The sequence below is a fragment of the Protopterus annectens genome, chromosome 11.part0 (assembly GCF_019279795.1).
Source record: "Protopterus annectens isolate FY-2018-M chromosome 11.part0, PAN1.0, whole genome shotgun sequence".
In the NCBI taxonomy this organism is placed as follows: domain Eukaryota; kingdom Metazoa; phylum Chordata; order Ceratodontiformes; family Protopteridae; genus Protopterus; species Protopterus annectens.
In genome coordinates this window covers 1,061,195,900-1,061,221,176 of record NC_056745.1, presented here as the reverse complement: position 1 = coordinate 1,061,221,176, position 25,277 = coordinate 1,061,195,900, and the positions used below count along the sequence as shown (strand labels likewise).

The window sequence follows — 25,277 nt, the reverse complement described above, 5'->3', positions numbered from 1 at the left end:
CTTCATGGGTGTGGATTAGTTTTAACATACTTGACTGGTAGTTAAATTTATCTTGGGTATTGATAGGGTCATTGGAAGCATAGCTTCAATTATAGCTGCTTTGTCGTAGATGTGAGTGGTGGTACATTCCTTCCCAGGCTAGCAGGATAGGCTGTCCTTGCATATGTCTTGGAATATGTATTTTGGATGATTTACATCTTTTCTTTCTTGCAGATGGGGCTTGGAATGCTGCAGCTGTAATTTAGAATAGGTGGGTATAAAGTGGATCCTTCTCTCTACATATCAGAGGGTTTACTTTTCTTCTTTTCTTTGTAAACAGTGGTGTGCCGAGTATCAGTTGAGGTGATACACAGTGAATTCACAGAGGATGGAAGCAGTGGCGAGCGAGGAGGTTACACATAGGGACCACATGTGGGTAACAGTTACTGACAGAAGTAAGTGGAGTTCAGAGTTGTTGAGTTTTGGTAGAGGATTTACACTGCTAGTCAGAGATGGATAGGCATTTGAGTTTTTGATCTCAGGGTTAATTGGTTGTACAATTTGTTCTATTAACCGTTCTGTATGTTAGATAAGTTGTTCCTGTTTTGGGCATTTGCATTCATTAGTAAAAGGGAGCAATGGCCATTGGCCATAGGTAAGAGTTTGGGTTCCTGCAGGGGGCTTGATGAGGTTACAGGTAATGCATTTTATTTAGTGGTCATTAAGGCTCATCAATGTGGAAAGGGTTCAGGTAGGTGGAGTGGAGTGACAGCACTCTTAGTATCATAGGAATTTATTAGGCAACTGGCTCACGGATGGTTACAAACTAGGCAAGTTTGGCTCTTTTCTTCGGGTAGCACTTATCACTCTTGTTCAAGGGGATATGTGTCATAGTATATAAAAAAAAAAAAGGGGGAGGGCTGGGGCCATACTTTGGTGCAGAGTTTGGCAAACACTTGATGGGGTGGCAGGGGTCCTTGTCAGTGCCTCCATGTTAAGTAATTATTGGTATGTGTGCACATTGAATTTATTGTTTTTTCTTTTCCTTGCTGATGGCTGAAGTGCAGAAGGCATCATGCGGTGGCTTGAAAGGGGATTTAAAAGGTGATGTTTTGATAGGATGGATGTTCTTGCTGCTGGAATGGGGCACAAGGAGGGTCTGAGTAATCACCTTAATAAGGCATGTTAGAGCTCTGTGTTTAATTAGTGGGAGGTGATTATTGTGTTGATATAGGGGGCAAGTAAGAAAGAGGTAAGTAGGGGGCCAAAGGGGGAAAACTTTTGGGGACGGTTTATGGGGAGTGTGGGGATCCCACAGGATGAGTAGAGTTATGACATTCATAGGAGCATAGGAACTTATTAGGCTACAGCCCTATGGCTCTTGCAAGCCAGTGAAGTTCAATCCTGGCTTTCCCGGAACCTTGGGGTGGTTGTATTCACTCATCCAGTTGTTTGAACCGTATGTGGGGGAAGGGCCAATGAGGTGTTGGATAGGATGCTAGAGTTTGTTCCTAATGGGTGGTATCTGCGGGGTGACAAATTTGTCCCTTGAGTAGGTAGTGTTAATGTTACATACCAGGTTAAGGTTTTACAGAATAGCACAAGGATCATTTCACTTGGGGTTTGAGTGAATTTTGTAGATAGGATTTTAGGAAGCATGGCAGGTAGGTGGCTGTGTTGGGGTAGTTTTAGGAGCTGGGTGTGTGGTTACAGGGGAGTTAGAAGGTTTAAAGGAAACTTGGTTGTAGGATAAGGCAGCTACAGGACAGGTCTTAATTACCTACTAGTGGTATAGGTAACATAAAGAAAGAGCTTTCAAGGGGAAAGGCCAGGGGCAAACAGGAGTTAAGATGATTTGGTAATGAGTGAATTGGGGGTGTTTATGGCAGGGCATGTAGAGTACTTCATTGCTAAGTATAGGCAAGTTTTCAGGAACTAGGTCAAGGGGTGCTGGTTTTCTGCCATCTAAGATTAAGACATAAAGTTTTGGAGTTAGACTATTCCCTACAGTAACTGAGTTGTTGCACATTCAAAACTGGGTAGTTGGTGGGCTAAGGTGATATGCTACAGTTGAAAGGGGGGTTGTTGGATGACGTTGTATCCGTTCTGAAGAAGTTGTTTTTTTCAAACTGACAAAAAGCTTGTGTTAAGCTTAATAAACATTTTTTTTATCCGTTGATTTCATCATTGCAGTGAATTGTTTTTTGGCTTCCGGAGGACTACTGGAGAGAGTCCATCTTATTATCTTTCATCAGTTTTCCATTCAACAGTTTGTGATATGCTACAGTTGACAGGGTACTGGGTGTGCGACTTGATACTAGTTTTGACTGGGGATCTTTGAGTTTAAGGGGTTATAGTTTGTGGTTTTGTTGTGGTTATAGGTTGTCAATCTGTTCAGGTTGAGCCATGATTTCAGCTTTGAAGGAAGTGGGCTAAAAGGGTGTGTATTCTCTTGGTGTGGATGTTCTGGTTTTACAGTGGGGTCACAGTAACCTTACTTTAGTTAGTTTCATTAGGGTGTGTTTGAGTGAGGGTATGCAGAGGTGGGTTTATGACGTGATTCTAAGGTGCTTTACAGATGATGGGTACACCGAATGATGTTTGGCTTGACCCTTCCCTTTATGGGAAGTAGTGGATTGAACAATGTTGGGTAGAAGGGAGGGGGCCTAGTCAGGCTGATTGGCGGAGAAGAGGGATAGGCTTGCCCTCTTCTGTTCTCCCTCTGGTGTTTGGATGTTCATTTCAAGGATCTGGGGAAAGGAAAATGAATAGTTGGAGGAAGCTTGCTGAATAGATAAGCAAGCGAAGGTAAGGATGCTGCTTATTTGGTGGAAGGTAATTCAATGAATGGAGTATGAAGTGAGATGGGACGCTGCTTCATAAGTAAAGTAAGCGAGCAGAGGTATGGACCCTGCTTACTGGGCAGGGTGAGTAGGTATGCTTCCCTGATTAACATTACAAGGATGGTGCTTCATAAGTAAAGTAAACGAGCAGAGGTATGGACGCTGCTTACTGGGCAGGGTGAGTAGGTACGCTGCCCTGATCAACATTACAAAGATGTCATGCAGTGTTTAGAAGCAATTATATTATGAATAGTTGTAATTAATGAATTTGAACAAGCTATGTTATGGAAATTTAATAAAGGTCGCCAAATGTCATTTGGTTTTATGTGTTTATTGAAGGGGACCAGGACAAACTGAACTACAAGAAGATGAATGTTTACTATATTGCATTTTAACCATTGTGCAGAAGTTTAAATCATTGCTGATGTCAATGAATGAAGGTGTCTCCAGAATATAAATTCAAATGTTTTCCCTTCTTTTCCTACTGTTTAAATGTACTGCTATGTAGTTGTAATAACTTTAAAATTATTTTGCATATTTCTAGAAGAAGAAAATCCCAAAGTAGTCAGAAATATGTTTATGATTATATTTAAATTTCAGCATTCAGATGAAGTAATGCACTTCTACATTCTGTTTGGTTGTTTTTGAAGATCTCAGATTTATTATCATTCAGTATGAGAAAAGTTGTATGAATAACTTAAGGCAATAAGTAATGTTATTTAAAACGTATGCCAAATGAATGCTGCAGCAGATAAAACTTGCTGACACATGACATTCTCAGTAAGAGCACACTACACCCACCAAGTGATTCCAGCCCTGATGTCAATCAAAGTTACTTTTTCAGTTTTTATCCTTTCATTTAAACTAGTTTACTTGTTTCTGCAACAGTAATGGACTATCTGTTCCATGTTCATGGTTGTGCAATATAGAAGTTGACAGATATGCCTAACTTCTTAATTTTCTTGAGGGTGTAAATACAGTAATTTCATGGCATATTCAGAAGAAGGATCACTGCACCCTAACAGGCACTTAAGACATGCTGTTCAAATAGCAGATAATTACAGTCTGCTGTTTATTTTCACTACTGATTACTTAAATCTTTATAGACTCTATAAAAAGGTAATACTTACGTTCCATCACAGTACTGTTCTGTTGTATTTTTACATGTGTAATATTGAAGTCCACTTGGGCAGTCAGGATCTTGAAAAAGAGAAATAGTAGATGTAAATAACACATAAAATTAATACAACCAGCTAAATAAATAAATAAAGCTAAAACCAGATCACAAAAAATGAAGTATTTTGATAAGAATATATATTTTTTTTATCCAGGCTGTGATTTGGTTATTACAATATAAACATAAATCAAGAATGTGCAGATGGTACTGTTCTGTGGACAAAAATGCTTGTGGATGGAACAGCTTCATACAGATTCAGCGACAGCACTTCACTTCAAAATTAAACCAAAACATAACGGCACTAATTGCAGAGACATATTTTAATATGACCCATGTTGTTATGACAATGAATTACCACATTGTTTTAGAGTTAGTTTTATGTACCCTAACATTTTTAATTAAAATATGTCTTCCACTACTCTTTACTGCCATTAAGAGTACTTTCCAGTCATGTGTTATGTCACCTTTCCCTTAAAAATCTTCATATTTTTAAATATTATGGTGTTTTATAACTTACTGTGTGTAAAAGAACTAAATGCCTCTAATATAGCCTCCTTTCTCTTTTGTTTCTTTGTAACAGTACAGAGTTCTGTAAAGGTAAATACTTTGAAACTGAGTAGTACACATCTGAGCGATCAAAATCACAATATTTCAATAACCCATAAATTAAGAAGCCCTAATTTTAAATAGTGTTTCAGTATAGCTAGAGGCAGTTGCATATCAAAGTTTCTCCACCTTTAAACTAAATACAATATTTCTCCTCAGAAGTGTGATGTCAAGTTTATTATATTAAGTTAGGGGCAGAGTTACTGAGCAAGAGCTATACCTTTCATAGGTAAATAGTACTTATCCATCAGATGTTGAAAAAGGCATTTTCAAAAATGCTCCAGTTTGAATTACTGAACTTGAAAACGGAGGATTTAAACTGTTCTCCTTTAGAATTGTTTGTTTCTTTCCCCCAGCCTGTACAGTTCCCCCTTACTTGTTGTTAAATGAATCACAATCTAAAACTCTTGGCAAAAAGCCACTTGGCAGAACATCCTTCAGTGAATTGTAGATATACCAATATATGCATTATTTTATGTCATTGCTTTTGGTAATCTTCATTGGTGATTAAAGTGGTACAATTATATGACAGCTGAACTGCAACAGTTTAACTGTAATATAAGTCAGGAGTTATTCTTTTTCTCTGAAGTTGCAAAACCAAAGTTTGTAGCTGTTTTAGCTGATCACAAAAGTAACACATTTGTTTACATTTATGATCACATCAGTTTGACGTTGTTTGAGTAAATGATGGTGATCACTGATATTGTTTGATGCATTTTATGTCAATCAAACTTCATAATGTAAGCCTTGCTGAGTCTAACTATGGTGGCTGCCAAAAAAAGCAATTGCTAGAAAATGAAAATCAAAGTCTATACCAACTATACTAGAAATGGTGAATATAGTAACAGAGATAAAACAACTGGAACTGGGATCATTAGGAAAAAAGGAAAGGAGCAAACTACATGGGAAAAATGGGAATTGTGGGAACAATGTATGCAGAGCAGGAACAAGGTTTAAGAGGCAGGATTTGAATGAGCAATATAATGCTTAACTGACAATGACTGGATGGTTTATAAGTGATGTATAATGCTTACAGCTACAGATGTTTCAGTGGTGTCTGTGATGTAAATAGTTTGCAACTAAAAGGATATCATTTTGTATGTTTTTCATTTATATAAATGTAAGACTGCCTTTGTATATGTGCATATGTGTAAATTTAATAAAGTTTTTTGGGGAAAAAAGTTCATAAGGTGAGAAAAATAATACATTATCATGTATATCCCTATTTCCATTCTTGCCTTTTGTTTTCAGAATTTATTTATTTTATTGTCCTTTATGAGATTTGATGTGTATTGTCCTTATAAGATACATTCTTCATTACAGCTTTTATCATTCATCCTTCGGAATGATAACAACAGCTCCATATCAGCTTCATATTTCTACTTTATATGCCTAGATCTACACAGCTGTCCCTTTCTTTTGCTCACAAATGAGATATAGTCTTATGGTACTGGTCTAATGAATGTCTTTAACATCTTAATAGTATTTCATGCCTTCCAGCATTGCAACTTTCATTAGCCTTTCATTATATTATACTTACTCTAGGTTCTCCTGGTTATTCTGAATGCTTGGATGGATTTGAGATGGCTAAGAAATGACTAAATTGTCACTATCAAAAGAAAATACAGGAAGCAATGAAAATGCTTTCAGAATTGTAATTGTCTGCCTATTATTGATATATGTTTACATTGTAAAGACAAATCTTGAAATATATTTATTTAGATCCTAATGGGTTCATAAGCTCATAGGCATGTACTAGAGTAACAAAGACTGGGGCCTTTTTAAGAATAGCTATGCATCCCAAATTCTGATAAGTTCTAATACCCTTGATAAGTGTAAGCAGGGGCTTGCAAGATTAAACATTTACAAGCAGGGGCTTGGGAAATGAACCATTTACAGGCATCCTCTGTCCATTAGAGATATAGATGTCAAACAAGGGATGGATTTCCTGTTCCCCATCTAAACAGTCCAAGTTACACTTGAATTTGGTTAGGGAGAAACTCTGCTTCACACGGATGGGAAGCCTGTTCCAGAGAAGGAGTAGTCTGTAGGATACTTACCTGTCTCCCCAGTGGGTCCTATTTGTATCACAGGCATGGTACAAGTCTTTAGAATGGGTAATTATGGTGCTGTTTAATTTGCAGATATGCAGGAGGTCCATCAGGGTGGAGTATGACAATGGTTTGTATGCCAGACATAGTTCTTCCCACAACAGCCTACAGTAGACAGAACACAAGGATAGGGCTTTGAGGTGGTCTGCATAGGACATGTTATTTACATCTTGTATTATTATTTTAGTAATGAACCTATGTGAACATTCCAATGGTCGGATGTACCTGGTTAGGTATATATCAAAAGGGTCTTTGTACTCAGTCATAGCTCTGATGAATGCTGAATACAGTGGAACAATGTCTTCCTTACACCTCGATATCCTACCTTTGTTTATAAGTTTCACAACATAGAATACTTTCCTCACTACTGTAAATACATTATGATCAAAGGCTAGAATGCTATGGATGTCCCCAAGTCCCTGACTACTGGATTGACTCTTAGGGGGTGTGTTGTCAATATGATACTTACCAGGGATGGATGACTTGCTGAAGGATACTATTATGCATTTCTTCACATTTATTTTTAGTCCTTGGCTCTGATACAAATTATTTGTCTGTGTCAGCCCTTCCTATAGAACATTGGTGTCAGTGGGGGATTTTTTGACTGCTCCTAATTTGCAATCTTCTGCAAATTTGGAAAGCCAGAAGCTGCTGACATTGGCATTGAATTCAGAGAAGTTAGTGCCAGAAAACAGAAGTCACAGGATCGATCCCTGAGGGATTCCAGTTGTGACTTGACTCTTTGTAGAGGTGGACTCTCCACTTCTAACTTCTTGGGTCTTTCCTCTGAGCCAGCTGGCTATCCACAGGGTGATATAAAGGTTTATACCTAACCTCTTCAGTTTATCCACAATGCCCATGTGGGATATTTTGTCAAATGTTTTGCCCAGGTAAAGGTAGACAGTACAAACCATTTTGCCCTCATCCATTTCTTTGAATATCTTCTCAAAGAAGCCCACTAGGTTGAGTAAGCATGATTTTATCTTGATGAAATCATATTGGGTTGGGTCAAGTCTTTGGACACTTCCTATGTTATTACTGATAATTTCCATAATATTTTTTTTCCATGACTTAGATGGCCCATCTTTGTGCAGAGGGCTGATTGTTGCTGTTCTCCATTCCTGAGTCATGAAGCCTGTTTGTAGGCTAAAGTTAAGTAACAATTCCAAAGGACCTGATAGGCCATGTTTCATGCTATTTAGACAGTATCCTAGGATATTGTCTTGACCCATCAATGCAGTGTTCTTGGTCTTAGAGAGAGAGAAAGAGAGAGAGCGAGAGACAGAGAGAGAGAGAGCACCAGGGACCTCTCCCTAGTAATAGTAGGAGGAGTTGTATTTGATGGTATTTCTTGAGGGGATGCCGATGGCAAGAGAAAGGCAAAATTAGAGCTGAATTTGTCTACCAGTATGTTTACTATATCTTCTGGCTCATTATAGGTGGCTCCATTAACAATGAGCTCTGCACACAATTGTGTGTTATCTTTAAGGTTGCAGACATAGCTAAAGAATGACTTGTGGTTGTGCTTGGCCTGGGAGGCAAATTTACCTCAAATTTGGCTTTGTTAGACTTCATTTGTCATCTGAGTTTGTTTAGTTTGATGAGAGTGCTTTTATCATTCTGGGTGCTGAATCTCCTAATTTATGTCATGATTTTCTTCCTTCTGATACAGCCTTCTGATGTGATTCACCAGGGTGGCTTGTTTTTGAGTTTATTTTAATTGAGCCATTTGCAGTATACAAAAATGTGTTTGCAATATATATCTCCTTTCAAAGGTTATTGAGTTAATGAGCTATATTGGAAATGTGGTTATGTTGTAATTCTCAGGACACACATTTGAAAATTGGCACTTTTTTGCAGCTATATTTGCAAGATTAAATATATGATCATAACTTTGGTAATTGTCAGTATTTTAATTTCAGAATTTCAGTTTAATTATCTTTGTATTTAGTCCACAGACAACTTGAGGAAATATTACGTTTTGTCTAAATGGTGTCTTTGGTACAGAATCAACAAAAAATACTATTTCAAGTGGAACTCAACATTGACAATGACATTGTTCCTGGAAAAAAATATATGGAGACAAAGATCAAAATGGTGTGCAAAGCTGGTAAGAAAAAAAATATTGCTATTTCTTGAATTTGTCAATAAAATATAATAACTAGGTAACCTTGTGGAGGTTTATTACAGTGTGCAACAGTCTTTGATATTAATCCAAAATATGAAGTAATCGCAAACCACAGGTTAAGATGGACTGCATAGAACCATAAAGACTCCCAGTTCCACGAATATTATAGCAATAACCCACGCCTGGGTGTGGGTAATGCTGGATTTACCCACAGTTGGCGTGGTTTGGTCCCGAGGGCGAAGCCCGAGGGACCAAACAAAGCCAACCGTGGTAACATAGCATTACCCACACCCAGGCGTGGGTTATTGCTATTATATCATGACATTATTTAAGAAAAGAAACTATTACTTTTCTTAAATAATGGCATAGTATAATGCCTGTTTACTGCCTTTCCGCAGATGTCTGGCATCCGTGGCAGTTCTGATGTACTGCGTGCCTGCGCAGTAAATCAGAGCTGTGGGCAAAAGCAACGGAGAAAGCAAGATCTCCGTTGCTTTTTTTTTAGCTATGTTAAATGGGTTTAACATAGCGAGACAGTTTAAAATAAGCAACGGAGATGTCCGTTGCTTATTTTAACTGTCTCGCTATGTTAAACCCATTTAACATTGCGAGAGAGTAAAAAAAGCAACGCGGATCTTGCTTTCTCCGTTGCTTTTTAAAACCTGTCGCTATGTTAAATGGGTTTAGCATAGCGAGACAGCTTTAAAAATAGGAACGGAGATCTCCGTTGCCTATTTTAAAGCTGTCTCGCTATGTTAAACCCATTTAACATAGCGAGACAGTGTTTTAAAAGTAGAGTTATACTAATGGAAAAAAGTCCGGGCGACCGGACCTTTTTCCATTAGTATAACTCGATTTACAATGTGCACGCTGGCCAATCAGTGTACACGTTTTGGGGGGGCCATGGTATAATACAGCATAAAAAACTTTATTCAAAGTGACTGAGCGCTTTCATCCTGCTTGACAGGACTTCATCAGAATTGGGAGTCTTTATGGTCCTATGCAGTCCATCCTAGCCTGTGGTTTGTGGTTACTTCATATTTTGGATTAGTTGTTGCAGGGCACCGCTTTACATTGTGTATAGTCTTTGGTGTTGTTAAGGGCAAGAAATATGAGTTGTTTGGGGATTCTTTGTAATATAAAAGGCCAAGGTGAGTGAAGAACATGAGAAAATAATGTACTTTTTTCTAAAAGCATCACATTTAGGACACTACATACCATTATAGGATGTTGATGGGCTTTGTGTCACTGAAGATGAAAAACCCTTAGTGTCATTAAGAAATAAATAATAATAACAACAACAATAATAATAATAATAATTTTATCAGTTCTGTTCTACATGCACTTACAAGCAAATTGAAAGTAAATAAGTAAACTAGAGCTGTTTGGGCTTCTGTTTCCTATCTATTACTATTTCTTTATTTTATAAAGTATTCGATGGCAAATGTCAAAAAACTTTTTTCCTAGCATGCTGCTGCCTGTAGTTGCTATAAACTCATTACTGCAGCAAACTTCCTAAAGTTCCTTGTAATTTCATGGAACATGATATATTATCATAACATATTTTAGAGCATCTCTTGGAATTGATATTCACTGTCTTTGAAAGCATTCCCTGTACAGCTGAGCATACTTATGTGTTATATCCACTGACGTTCTGCAAGACATGTTAATGCTCACAGTTGCTTTGGTGCCTTTACTGTACACAAATGATCAGGAAGTCACCCCTAAATATTACAACTTGAAATCCTTCGCTAAAGAATAGGTTTGCAAGTAACACTTTCAGATCAGTTTGCTGCACCTCATGTCTCTGTTCATATCTTCTCTATACTAATGTTAATGATTACATGACACATACAACTAGTTCAGTGAAAAAATATAAGGAGTTTGGATGCCCACACATACATTTATCTTTTAGAAATGTCCTTAATTAAGTGTGTATTGTGCATACAGTATGTAGAACATATGTACATAAAATGTTTCCTATGACATCATCATTTAAGCCACCATCCACTTTCTAAATCATTAATGTTCATCTTATTTAATTTGTGCACAACACTTAGGGTATACCCTAGCATCATTAATATAATTCAGTAATTATTTCACTTAAAGTTTACCCCAAACTGTTTGTTCAGATACAAGTGTGGAGGAATGATCTAAGACATGACACCTTAAATTAATTTTAGAAAGGGAAAATATTGTTTCTATGAAGAAGCAATAATGAGGAAATGGTATGTATACTTGAAGTGGAATCAGCAGTAACAACAGTACCAACAAAAGTAGAAGTTGATATAATGTAAACAATAAAATGAGACAAGACAAAGAGAAAGGTTGGAGCCATTTGTGATGCGTGAGAAGAATCAATTTGGCAGGAAAACACAATGTTTTATGCTTCTTTGTTAATATGTTATATATTTCCAAGAAAAGTATTTTATGTAGTTTTTTAAGTCACTTAGTTACAAGCATGTATAACAGAAACAGGATTGAGGTGGTCCAAATTGTAGTACATTCAATAGAAGCTATGTAAAAAGAGGCTAAAAGACTAAAATGCATAAAGACCTATACAAAGGAAAAAGAATGCATATGATTCTTCCTTTAAGAATTAAATTAGTTCTTTAAAGATCCCAAGGAAATCCACAGGCTCTTTTTAATTATCATCTTTCAAATAAAAAAGCAGAGATATGAGAAAAATGCAAATATAACGTTCAAGGAAGTTATAAGGAAGGACGGAAGTACTTTTTTCACATGAATGATTAAAGACACTTCTTGATCAGGTATAGGATCAACGACTGACAGAATTCAGGACTATGTAAGGTAATTGTTATACAGATTTGAGATAGGAGCTAATTCCAAGCACTTGCAGCTTATTTAGTATATAGGAGCAACGGTGGATAAGAATTATTTACCTGCCATTGCAATCTATGTTTCTTAGATGCTGTCAGTAGTTTGCACATTTTGACATCAAACACACGCAGACATGCACAGCTGCACATATGCACTCATGCAAAAGCACACATAAGTGCACACATTCTCTCTCTCTCTCGCGTGCATGTGCACACACACACACACACACACACACACACACACACACACACACACACACACACACACACACACACACACACACACACATACACAGACATAGCTCCACTCTCTTGCAATGATTTTTGTCAACATATGAGCAGTGCAACAAGATTTTTTTGCTCACAATGTCATTTTCTAAATGTCACAACCAGTAAGAAAGTAATGACATATTCTATTTCATATGCTGCAACCCCCCCATCACTATCATATCCTAGCTGAAGGAAAGTAAATAATTCAAGTTTATTTAAAACATGTAGTATAAATCATTACTATTTGATCATCATCTCTACCAATGAAGTCTTTGAACTATTTTTAATGTGAGTTAATCTGTTTAGGATCTATAATTGTTGAAAATTGTGACTACATTTAGAAAGGCTATGATGGAAACTTTCTTCACTGATAAAACGCTAAACCTGTAAAAGTATTTACAACACACTTCAACAGTTCTGTAAAGTTACGGATCCTATTAGATTTAAACACTGACAAAGTACAGTTGAACAAGTAGCTGCATTTGGGAATCAACATAAAAAGAATAATAGACATGCTGGAAACTTGATAATTAAAAAATTTATATTAAGTACACAATAGGGCCAAACACTTCTTGAATCAGCTGTGCATTAAACTAAATTCATGGTTATCACAGACATCATCATAATCATACCTCATTGAAGCTTCATTGCTATTATGCACAAACCACTTTCCTATCACCCTTATCACTATAATCATAGTGATGTGCCTATTCTTGTGTAAGTAACCCCACATGAAACCTGCCCTAATGCCTCCCACTTGATAATGGTTCCAAGGTCTGAAGGGGCACCATGGTGATATGTTTCTCAGTCTTTCAGAGAAAAGACTGTCTGTACCTTGAATGTGTGTTCCTTGTACCCAGAGTTTGCATCTATAGTCTAGAATGTTAATCAGACTTCAATGTCTAGTCTGCAGAAATACTGCTTGCATCCTTTTGCAGTGGTAAGTATGTTAACTTCCATGATGCCACTGTTAAAATTCAGCAATTTATAAAGTTGATCAGGAAACAAATGATATTTGCTTTAGTTTCAGGTAGTTATGGGTGCTTACAAATTTGTTCTTATGAAAGGTTTGTGATGGCTATCTTCCGAAAGATACTTACTGCATGCATCTAATGCTTCACTGCGCCAGTCAATACATGATGAACACTGTTTTGCAGCATAACTGAGACCAGCACACAGCATTGTTCTATTTCTTTTCTGTTCATAATCATATGCACAAGAGTCTTTGAGAAAACTGAACTCATCAGGAGGAACACAATTTTCAAATTTTCTGTAAAATACAAAAAAAAAAAAATCCAATATTAGTTGCATGCAAAATAAACGAGATTCTTAAGTAAAGCTTGATGTAACTATTATTTGAAATCACAATGAATGAATATTCATGAGCTGTTACAATGAAACTGATATTTAGAAGTTGATACTAAAACTATCAAAACATATTTTTTTTTGTAAATATTTTTGTCACTGTTGCTTAGTTTTTAAACTTTGATAAAAGACAGACGTGATGCATATGGATTGTAACAAGACTATACACAATGGAAGATTATTTTTTAAATCTTACCGAGTAGTAGAAATGAATGAAGAATGATGTATTTGAAAATTCAAATGATTGATCTTGCACTGCTGCTTAGTTCTTTTAAAAACATTTTTGACTTGGAAAAATTATTTTGAATTAGGAATTAAAATGGTGTATAATATACGAATGACCACTAGATAAATACATCACATTTTCCAAGAAAATTTCATTATCTTGGTGTTACTAGTTTTCCTTAATCCCAAGGGATAACAGTTAAGGTCTTTACCTCACAGATGCAAGGTACATGGTTTGAATCTAAACACTGGTTATTTGCTAAGTTTGTAATTGTCAGCAGAATGATAACCTAATATTTGCTTGTAATCTTGTTTGGAATAATGGTTAAGGTGCTTACCTCACAGACAGGAGGTACAGGCTTTGACTCTCAATCGTTCCTTGACATTAAGTTTCACAGGTCATTGGAATTCAGGCATACTACATTAATGAAGATTAAGGAATGGGTGAAGCATACATCTTCATTGAAGCAGCACTTTTGCATAAGTATGCTTGTTGTTCTGGTCGTATATCTATATCTATCTACCTATATATATATATATATATCTATCTATATATATATATATATATCTATCTATCTATATATATATATATATATTGGATCTGATGTAAAATACTTCCTCCTAAACGTAACTTCTTCCTCTCATTGTGTTAATATATCTCTCTATACAGCCTAAAGAATTTTGTATTTTTTACTCCTCCCCTTACCTCTTTTGGCACCTACCATCGCTCTATCTAGTCCCCCTGTCATATCTATAAATCCTCTCTTCCTATTCTCTCTATAGCTACTGGCACTGCATTCCTTGCCTTCCTCCTCTGCCCCCCCCCCTTACTTCTATTCTTATTTTCCTCCCCTGCCTCTTGCACTCATAAAAGTCTCCTTACCAACCCTTTCTCTTTATGTTATTCTCACGCACTCTATCCGGCTGTTCTAATTCACATGCTTTATGATTTTGATACTACTTCTCACTTAGCTAGTAATTGTTGTATTTTGCACTGGTCTATCACAACAAAACTATTACATCTCTGTTTATAAAATTTCTATGAAACTTCTGTATTTTTTTCTGGTTTTGAAATTTGAATGAAATTTTTAAACATTGTATAATTTTTCTTATTATGTAACCTTATGTCTTCTTATGTAACTGTCTTATAACAATTTTTGAGCTTTTATCCCAGGGCCTCCACTGAGAATGAGCTTTTCTGGCCCAGTGGACTTTCCCGGTAAACAAATACCAATATATATATATATATATATATATATATATATATATATATATATATATATATAGAGAGAGAGAGAGAGAAAGTATTGAAAAAAATAAATACAAAACATTTTAACAGATAACCCCTTCTCTTAGCACAGTAATGCTCTCATGACAAGTATTAACAGGAAATGAATGCTCTTCAAGACCTATGCTTGCAGTGTTGTGCATCACGGCACCCCTGGTCATGAATTAATTTTCTAATAACATCACCCTTTTAAGCATTACTGCTTGCTTTTATTCTGGAATTCCAGCATTCACCTCATAGATCGAAAGCCTTTGCTACAAGGGAAGTTACATGAATACATTTGCAATTAAAGTTCTGCAACAAGCCATATGAATGTTTTCTAGTCACTTTTCCCAAGTCATCTCAGCTTCCATAACATCCATACATGGCAGTGTGTGTATATATATATATATATATATATATATATATATATATATATATATATATATATATGTCTCTCCAAACTACAGACCTGATTCTGCAGTTTGGATTTATTTTTCTTTCTCTAAGCCAAACTAAAATACACTTTGTGAGTAAAACCACACATAAGCACAAGCATTTCATCATTATCATCAGCAGCAGCCCCTTTTTCCCATTTTCTACATGGGGTCTGGGTATTGTGTTAACTGTCACCATCTGTCTCAATTAAGTGCCACACTCCGGCCTCCTTCAATACTCATGCCTGACTTTCGCAGATCTTCTTTCATACAATCCATCCACCTCTTTGCTGGACATAAATCTGGCAAACAACACCAAGGAGAATAATAGTCCCACAGTAGAATGAACCAGATAAAAGTGCATAAAAAAACAACAGCAGGACAACCACAGCAAAGCACATAAATTTAATAAAATAATAAAACAATAAAACAGAGTAGGGCTTTCCGAGATGACTCCTTCATCAGTTGGTTTTCATGTACTCTTTGCTGGACATCCTCATTTCCTCTTACCTTCTTCCTGTCCATCTTAAATCTTCTTCACCAGATTGTCTTCTGCTTTTCTGCATGTGTCCAAACCACCATAATCTGTTCTGTTTGATATTTTCTGCAATTGGAGCTACTTTGCCTTAGGTTCTTATGTCCTCATTTTTTCGTCTGTCCCACAGTGTAAATCCTACCACCCTTCTCAGGCACTTCAGTTTCATCACCTCTAGCCTCTTCATCTGCTCTGCCTTTACTGCCCAGGTTTCTGTACCATACAGTAGTACTGGTTGCATCACTGTCTTGTACACTTTCATTTTAAGCTTCTTTGGCATTCTTCTGTAATAGGCTGTACCTGAGACTCTATGGCAGTTGGCTGCAGCCCCTTTGATTTTAACTTTGACCTCTTCATTCAGACTTCCCTCCTCCTCCTCAACCACCCCTCCCAGATACTTGAGCTGTTTACCTGTTCCACTATCTTCCCTTCTATCTCAGTTCTCAGCTTCTTTTGATTTCCCCAATTTGCTGCCATTACCACTGTCTTATCTGTGCTTAGTTTCATCCCATGTGCCTTTAGTTTAGCATTCCATTCCCCTATCCTTTGCTGGAGATCTTACTCGGAGACTGCCTGTAATGCCACATCGTCTGCATACAGTAAATGTGTTGATCTCTCCCCTCCAACTTGTTTGCTGTTGTAGTCCATCACCAGTGTGAACAGCAGTGGGCTCAGAGCTGAGCCTTGGTGTCCACTCACTCCCACTTGGAACCCCACTGTAAGGCCGAACACTGTTCGTACTTGAGTCACTGGGCCCTTGTACATAGTCTGCACTAATTCTACCAATGTATCTGGGACTTTGAACCACCACAGTACTTCCCAGATCAGCTTTCTTGGGACCTTGTCATATGTTTTCTCCAAGTCTAGGAATGCCCAGTTGGACTCTTTCCTCATCTCTAGCTTCTTCTCAACTATCTGTTTCACTGCAAACATCGAGTCAGTTGTGCTGCACCCTGATCTGAATCCAAACTGCCCATCTCCCATTTTATATTCTACTACTCTATGTATCTGCTTATCAATCACCATCTTCAGAACATGCACTGTGATAGGAGTTTGATGCCTCTCTACTGCCCACAGTTGTGGATGTCCCCTTTGTTCTTGTACACTGGCATGAGTATGCTTATTCTCCAGTCATCTGGGATGTGCCTTTTTCTCCACACTGCTATCAGTATCCTCAGGAGCCAATTCTCCCCTATCTCACCCAGCATCTTTATCATATCTGGTATGACCTCATCTGAGCCTGCTGATTCCCTGACTTCATTTTCCTTAGGATGGGCTCCTTTTTTATCTCATTGTAGGGTATTTCTGGGGCAGTACAGCTTCTGTGGGGTTTTCATGATTCAGAAGTGGCTGGAAATACTCCTTCCAATAGCTTTGATGTCCTGTGGACTGGTGAGCAGAATGTTGCTGGCATCCCTTATGAAGGATGTCTGACTGTCTTGTTTATCTTTCTGTCTTTGCCTTGCAACCTGATATAGTTTCTTCGTGCCACCTAAAGAGTCACTTTCCAGAAATTGGTAATGTGCCTCTGATGCCCTATTCTTTGCTATTGCAACTACTTTCTTATCTTCTTTGTTAGTAAACCAGTATTCCTTCCTAGCCTGGTTGGTCTTTTCTATCTCCCATTTTTACCTGCATGGCTTCTTTCTTTTGATCACTTCCTGGACTTCTGCATTCCACCACCAGCTTTCTTTACATACCTTATTTCACATGCTGTTTTGAGGTGCTGCCATTCTTCTTCAATTCCACCCATTTCTTTTTCTTCTTGGGGTGCTAGAGAACTGAGTAATTCTTTGAACTGTTGTGCTTACTCTCCAGTCAACTTCCAGGTATTTACTCTGGTCTCTGTTATCCTTACAGCCTTCTCTGACCACTGCTTGCAGCTCAGTGTGGCAATCAGTCATTTATGCTGTGGGCTGACTCTTTCACTGGGGATGACTTTGCAGTCATGGATTTTATCCCAGTGCCTTTTCCTTACTAGGAGGAAGTCTACCTGAGTTGCATGTTAGCTACTCTGTTATGTGATCTTGTGACTGTCTCTCTTTCTGAACCATGTGTTGGCTACTATTAAGCCATTTGCCAGACATAAGTCTAGAATAGCTTCTCCTTCTTTATTCTTTATTCTTCTTTATTCCCGTTGCCCCACCCGTGTGGATCCAGACAGTCCTCATATCCTGTTCTATCACGATATGTGCATCCAAGTCACCCATTATCAACTCCAATTCATGTTGTCCTTCATCTAGTAGGACCTGCAACTGCTGTCTGAATGCACTCTTTTCCTCACTATCACAATCCTGCTGTGGGGCATAGGTTGAGATTATGAATACTTTCCCTTTGCACATATGTAAACCCACTCTAGCTATAATCCTAGGCAAAGGCATCAGATTCTGGGGAATAATTTCTCTCTCAATTTCCAAAAGTAAGTTATGGACAGTGTTGCGGACCCGAATAATAGACTACTAGAATGGATGTTAAAAAGGAAATCTAGAGAGTCTGTTATAATATCATGAAACAGGTGGAAAAAGTGTAAGAAGGAAAATAGAGGAAGAGAAAATCTTGCAAGTTAAATACAATTAAGGGGACACTAAGACAGGCTTGGTGTCTCCTTCCATCATTAAGCAGATGTAGTGCAACTGACTGATATATGAAATTACTGAAAATGTCTGACGCAGCATTCCACAACTTTAGTCAATGTAGCTGATGTGTTTAGACTTAAGCTGCTCTGCTTTTAACATATTTCAAAATATATTTGTATTTTTTCATTCAGAACAAAATGTTGCTTCTAAAATATATGATTGATTTCCATATTTTATTCAGGTTTTACTCACTCGAGTATGCAGCAAAGGTCTGAACATGGTACTGGTTTCTCGGTTGGTGGTGGCTGTATAGGTGGCACGGTGCAAGGTTTACTAATTGTGGTGCACTGTGGTTTATTCTGATCTGGAATCAGCCAGTCATTTGCAGTAGCTTGACAGCAGGTATCTGGTTCAACTTTGCCACTGCTTCTGATGCATGACTTCCCTCCGCAGACCCCTTAAAGAAGAAAACATCATTGTTCATCTAGAAGGCATATAGACTATTACATGCAGCGTTAACTGCCACTGAATGATGCTGTTACAAGTGCATTTCTGGTTTTCTTACCACACTGTCCTTCTGTGTTCCCACTAAATTTTTCTTCTGGTAATTCAATGACAAAATCTCCTGACTGACCCATTTTTATACGAGCTCCATTACTTAAGACAACAATGGTTTCAAGGCATGTAGAACGTATTCTGAACGAGTTACCAGCATACGGAGCACTGATAAGACCGTTATTAAGATATATCTGTAACAGGAAAAGAAAGATAGGCATGAATAAATTATTCAAAAATAATCATAGACATTTTCCTAAAGCATAATCCGTAATTTCTTGCATTGTTGTATTTTTGATATTCATTTTACTGTTATGCTGATCTAGAATACCGTAGTTTATACAAATTACCACAGGTTGCAAGAAAATGTTATAATCATGCTAGAATTTACAGCATTTTGGACCTTGAGTCATACCTCTCAACTGTCCCTGATTTTGCTTTGTATTTTTTCCTGTCCCTTAAAAAAATTATTTTCTGGCAAATCATTAATGATTACAATCAATCAACAATGCCAGACAGTAGAGTTTTATACATTTTATAATTTAGAAAATGCATGTTGATGCAAAGCCCATTGTTCTGCCAGCTTTTTAAATGAGTGAGAGTAATATATCATTTGTGGGCTTATTTCTCACTGTTAGTTTTGGCTTTGTCCAGAATTCCTGAACAATGAAGTTGAGAGGTATGCCTTAAGCATGCTGAGATAACAATTTATTATATTTTAAACAGTCTGAGTAGACCAAAGCAACTATCCAAAATAATTGTAATCATTTTCCTAAAGCATATTCTGTAATACTTTACATTGTTCAATTTATATTATTTTTGATGCTCATTGTAATGTTAGGCTGATCCAAAATGGTACCTTTTCTACAGACTGCCACACACTGCAAGAAAATATTATGTTCACATTTCTTTTATTTTCTGGATTATACTGATACAAAGAATTACTACTGTTTTAAAGAGCCTGAGTCAGTGGCACATTATAAAAGGGACATTTAGCATGTGGCCTGGGACCCATAGCTTCAGGGGGTCCATTGCCAGTGGCCATAAAAGTATTAGTACTGTTACAATGTCCATGTCATATATGAAAGTGAGTTAACTAAGATGCTTGGATATGGATAGTGTAAACACAAGCCAAATCCCCATACAACAGTTCCTGATTCACATTACTTGCCATCTGATTGTGACATAGGCATTATAACATATGAATGGCAGATGGAGAGTAGAGCTAAGTGGCAAGTTCAACTGTTCAGTTAAACTCACCAAGATGCAAACAGGTGTAGTCAAGTCAAGCATGTGTCTGCTCCTGATTAGTCTTTATCTGTCAAAAACTGTAGTGCCTTTTTTCATTTGATCATATATTAATGAGTACAGTCTAGCATTCAAAATAAAGTCTTTATTTCATTATCACTGACACTGGGGTCTGACTGCTTTTGAAGGGGGATGTAGTTTATCCTTTCAGAGTAGGTCTCTGCCCCACAAATTTCCTCCCAAGTGGATAGGGACTAAATCATTATGCATTGACTTTACAATCTAAGCCAGTTGTTGAAGCCAGTAATCATTTCACATATATAGGTGCCATACTCAGCAAAGAAATGTTATCACTATCTGCAGAAAATCTAATAGCTTGGCTAAGGGCTTGTCATATCTTTCAGCATCATATGGAGGTTGGTTACCTTCTTATCCAGGTTTCAGAGTGTAGAGCTGGTGTGCCGAATTGCAGAATCACCTGTAATGAGGTAATTCACTGAATGTTGTGTTTTATTTTTAAGGATAGATTTAGGAGTTATTATCTTGTTTTCTCATAACTGATGCCCATTGACTCTGTGTGTATGGTGCAGTGAATTAGGATACAAGTCCAAAAGAACTAGAAGACTTGGAGAATGAAGAAACAAGTACCACAAAATATGCCTGGATGCAAGCTTCCTTAGTTTTTCTCATTTTTCAGATTTCTGTAGGGTTTTTGTCCTTTATATAATACTACCCTTTCAACCGCATTTTATACTTTCTTTATATTCTTTTTACATCATCACATTTCTAAAGAAAGCCACTTGTTTAACCTCTCTGCTGAATATGTTTAGTCTGATTCTATATATAACGGCAAACTTTATGGTGTAAATACCTGTAATAAATCACCTTCTCTATTTTTCTATCATATATATATATATATATATATATATATATATATATATATATATATATATATATAGGAATGTATGATGTGTGCGTGCGTGTGTGTGTGTGTGTGTGTGTGTGTGTGTGTGTGTGTGTGTGTGTGTGTGTGTGTGTATATAAATTAGAAAAACTAAATGGAAAAAAATCCCTTAACCCCTCTGTCAGGAGATCTGCTCTCTCTCTCTCTCTCTCTCTCTCTCTCTCATGCTATTCATTTTGTTGAGTAGTCAGATTACCAAGTGGCACAATGAGAAGTCATTTTTAACTTATTTGGCACATTCTTATAGATCAACCTGGGTGCCCAAATCTCTCACTACTGATTGTGTGCTTAGGACATTGTTATTAATGTGATAATATGTGGGGATGTCACTCTCCCCAAAGGGGATGATGATGATACATTTTTTGGTATTCAGCTTGAGGCCATGTTTCTGGCACCAGTTATTTCTTTGGTTGAGACCCTCTTGGAAGACTTCCACATCATTTAGGGAATTGATGCCTGCACCTAGCTTGCAGTCATCTGCAAACTTGGTCAGCCATAGTCTGCTGATTTTGGCCTGTACTTCAGAGAAGTATATCCCAAATAACAGGTCCCAAGACCGATCCCTGGGGTACACTGTTATTATGGGTCTACTGCTTGAAGTGGCTTCCCCTATTTTTATGAGGTGGGTTCTATCAGTGAGCCAGTTTGCTACCCATATGAAAACATATGGATTGATGCCTAGCTGAGAGAGTTTATCTACTATTCCTGAGTGGGGAATAGTGTCAAAGGCTTTGGCTAGGTCAAGGTAGGCGGTGTGCACCATCTTTCCCATGTCCATGGCTTCAGTGACTGTCTCAAAGAAGTTGACCAGATTTAATAGACAAGACCACCCGTTGACAAAGCCAAACTGTGTGGGGTCGAGTGTTTGGAGTTTGCTAATGTCCCTTTTAATGAGGTCCATGATAATCCATTTTATAGCCTTGCAGATCAGGCTAGTTAGGCCGATGGGTCTATAATTTCCTGGATCGGTGGACACTCCACCTTTATGCAATGGGATGACAGTGGCTGTCGTCAACTTGGCTGGGACAAAGCTGGTACTCAGGCTTTGGTTGAATAGGGTGCCTAATGGCACTGCAAGTTCATGCCTGATTTTATGTAAGATGCAGCCTGGGATGTTATCGGATCCCATGGAGGCTGTATTTTTTTGCCTTTGATAGGGCATTGATTACTTGTTCCCTAGAGATAAGGAGTGGGGGGGCAGGTACTGGGGAAGTCCTGATTTACTGATTGGGTGGACAGAGGGGAGAAGTTTTCCCTGAATCTGTCATCCAGTAGATTGGCTATATCTACACCATTTATGTATGTGGTGTCCTTGACCACCAGTTCTGAACAGAATACTTCCTTTGAGATTTCAGAAATATGTGAGGAAGGCCTTATGACTGTCTCTAGCAGATGTGGAAAATTTGGACTTGAAGTTGACTTTATACTAGAGCTCTTATTTGCTTGTTTGGGCAAAGGAAAGATTGCTTCCAGTTGGCCACCTGCTCCTTCTTGGTCCTGGACAGCACTTTTTTCCTTTTGTTATATAGTTTATTTATTGCAGATGTCACCAGACAGGTTTACTTTTCCTTGTGGAAGATGATTTTGTCCTGTCGGGTATTCCTGATTCAATACATCTGTATAAATGCTTGCTAGTACTTTGGTGTAGATTTGGACATTGGTGCCAATTCATCAGTGGGGGAGGGGGCTGTGAAGCTGTTTATACCATCCTTCAGGAGGTTGTACTCCGCTTTGGAGAAGTTTTTTTGTTTGACCCTATCTAGAGGTGGGTCAGGTGGGATGGTGATTTCGAAAGTGACCACTTTATGGTCATATCTTACCAGGGAGGATGATACTGTAGGGGTGTTGCAGTGGTTATTCATGTTGGTTAATAGCAAGTCCAAGATATTATCACCTCTTGTGGAGGTATAGACTAGCTGGTCCTAGGCATTTGCACTGATAAAATCGAGGAATCTCTGGGCATTTGTGTTCTGGCATGAGTTGTTTTTCCAATCTTTGACTGGGTAATTAAAGTCACCCAGGATCAGAGTAAATCGTTGAATCTTGATAGATATGAAGATGTCCAGATAGGTGAAGTGGGCATTTTGATTCAAATTTGGGGGCCTGTAGCTAGCTATAATTTAAATACAGGTCTTGTCAATGGTTAACTGCACCTGGAGTGCCTCCTGTGTGTCATACTGTTTGACCAGCGTAGAGGTTTGTGTGTCTTTAATATATATTGAAAATCTTCCTCCTTTGTCTTTGCTGCCCACAGTTTGTGGTCTGAATGTATGATAGGATGAGTAACCAGGTAAGGCTGGGGTGCTCTCTGCAGGTTTGAACCAGGTTTCTGTGACTCCACAAATGCCACCATCTTCCAGGGTTAAGAATGCTTGCAATGAGTGCATTTTCATGTTTAGACTCCTAGCATTTAACAGCATGACCTTTAATTTGCATTTTGTTGAAATCGTTGTTGGTAGTATTGACTTCATGACGTTTCCTAAAAAAAGTACAGGGAAAATTATTTTCTGTAGCCATATTTATTTCTCTTTAAGTATCAAGATCATCATTGAACTGTATGTTTACATTTTCTATAGTGCATGGATGACCATACAAACATTTCTTATGTGCTCTTGCCTTAATTGTTATGCACCTTATCTAAAGTATGAAAACTATCTGTATTGAGCTAATACTTATGAGGAACTTGACTTTGGTGGCAATAAAGACTGTTTAAAAAACTCTCATCAGAAATGCTACAGTTAATTATAAATTATGTTTGTTCAAGCTATAAAATTCCAGAATTTATTGCCCAGAAATTAAAAATAAATAAATAAGTAACTTGGCCTTGTGTTGAAGCCCTGACTGTACCCTAGACAGCCTGTGTTTGAATTGTCATAGCAGTGCAGGCACTGAAGGGACTGAGCAGGTAGAGGATGAAATTCTGTGGCCAATGCTGGTTCATCATCCTGGAGGAGGAAGTCTGTCTAGGTTCACTGCAACAGCAGTGAAAAGAAACGGGTTAGATCCAAACTACAAGTGATATACCACTTATTCAAGAGCTTGGACATGTGTAGATACATGTATGCACCTCTTTAAGGTGATCATTATGGACCTTAGAAAGATGTTGCAGGTGGTGGAGGTTAGAACAAACTACCCAGCAGTAACAGTATGGTGCTGTATCAGCATCTTTGATATCTTCTCCTGCCCTGGATGTGGGTCAGCTTAATACAAATGCATGTTAATGGTTTGTTTTGCATTGGATGCTTGTGCATTCCAAATCACCATCTTTGTGGATTTCTAGCTACAAAGAAAAACTGCTGTTGGGGGTACCAGGTACTATAGCAGCAGCATCCATGTGGAATGCAGTGGGGTATAGGTATGAGTCTCCAGACAAGGATCAGTGTGTTTTTCTTTCCTGTTCAGTTGTTAGCACAATGCAAGATTAATGTTTTATTTTTCCTTCCATAAACGACAAAGTACAAATGTTCATTTGTTAGAGATAACTGCAGTAATTTATGAGTGATAACAACTTTGTTAGAGCTATACTTTGGATAAAAAATATTATCTATATTTTGTTCATTCTTTCAGAGATATTCCAAGTGCTGGGTTATTGTAATGCAGTGATCATTTCATTCTGTATTGTAGCGTTGATCAGTGGAAACATTTAAGTAGAGGGTGTTAGTCATAATCCAATGTAGAAATCAGGAGTGGCCTTAGGTCAACTGGTGCCCTAGTCAAAAGGGATCCACTGCATCCTCAATACACCAACTGGTGCCTCCATCCTGGTCTACCTACACCAAATAAATACTGGAAAAGTTCCCCTACTAGAGTGGCGCCCTAGGTGGCTGCCTAGTTGGCCTATGCCTAAGGCCGGCTATGGTAGAAATGAACGTAAAAAGTGTTAACCGAGGAGTGACTGATTAAGTGTGCATGGCAGTAACTTAGTCTGAGTGATACATTATATTGATATTGCTTTTCTAGTGGTTAAAGCTAATACTGATGCTCCTGGTCATGTTACTCCATTTAATGCACATCCCCTTACAAACTTAGCTTTTGTGTACAGTTAAAACCTTTGAAAGCTAAGGAGGCAGGGCCAGAAGTTAGAGTCCAGATGAAAAAGAAGCATTAAAATATAATGGCAATGAATGGACACATGATCTTTTGCCATTTTT

General features: G+C 37.7%; 1 protein-coding gene across 13 annotated transcripts in view; it reads right to left on the bottom strand.

Moving 5' to 3' along the window:
* Nucleotides 1–25,277, bottom strand: part of LOC122815694 (mucin-19-like) — a 505,085-nt gene that overhangs the window by 56,953 nt on the left and 422,855 nt on the right. For all 13 annotated transcript variants that reach the window (XM_044088394.1, XM_044088400.1, XM_044088403.1 and 10 more), the window contains 4 exons: nt 18,925–19,108; nt 18,612–18,816; nt 13,055–13,224; nt 3,953–4,022 (listed from right to left, as the gene is read on the bottom strand). In XM_044088394.1, coding sequence (XP_043944329.1) covers nt 3,953–4,022; nt 13,055–13,224; nt 18,612–18,816; nt 18,925–19,108 — 629 coding nt within the window. The remainder of the gene's footprint in view (nt 1–3,952; nt 4,023–13,054; nt 13,225–18,611; nt 18,817–18,924; nt 19,109–25,277) is intronic.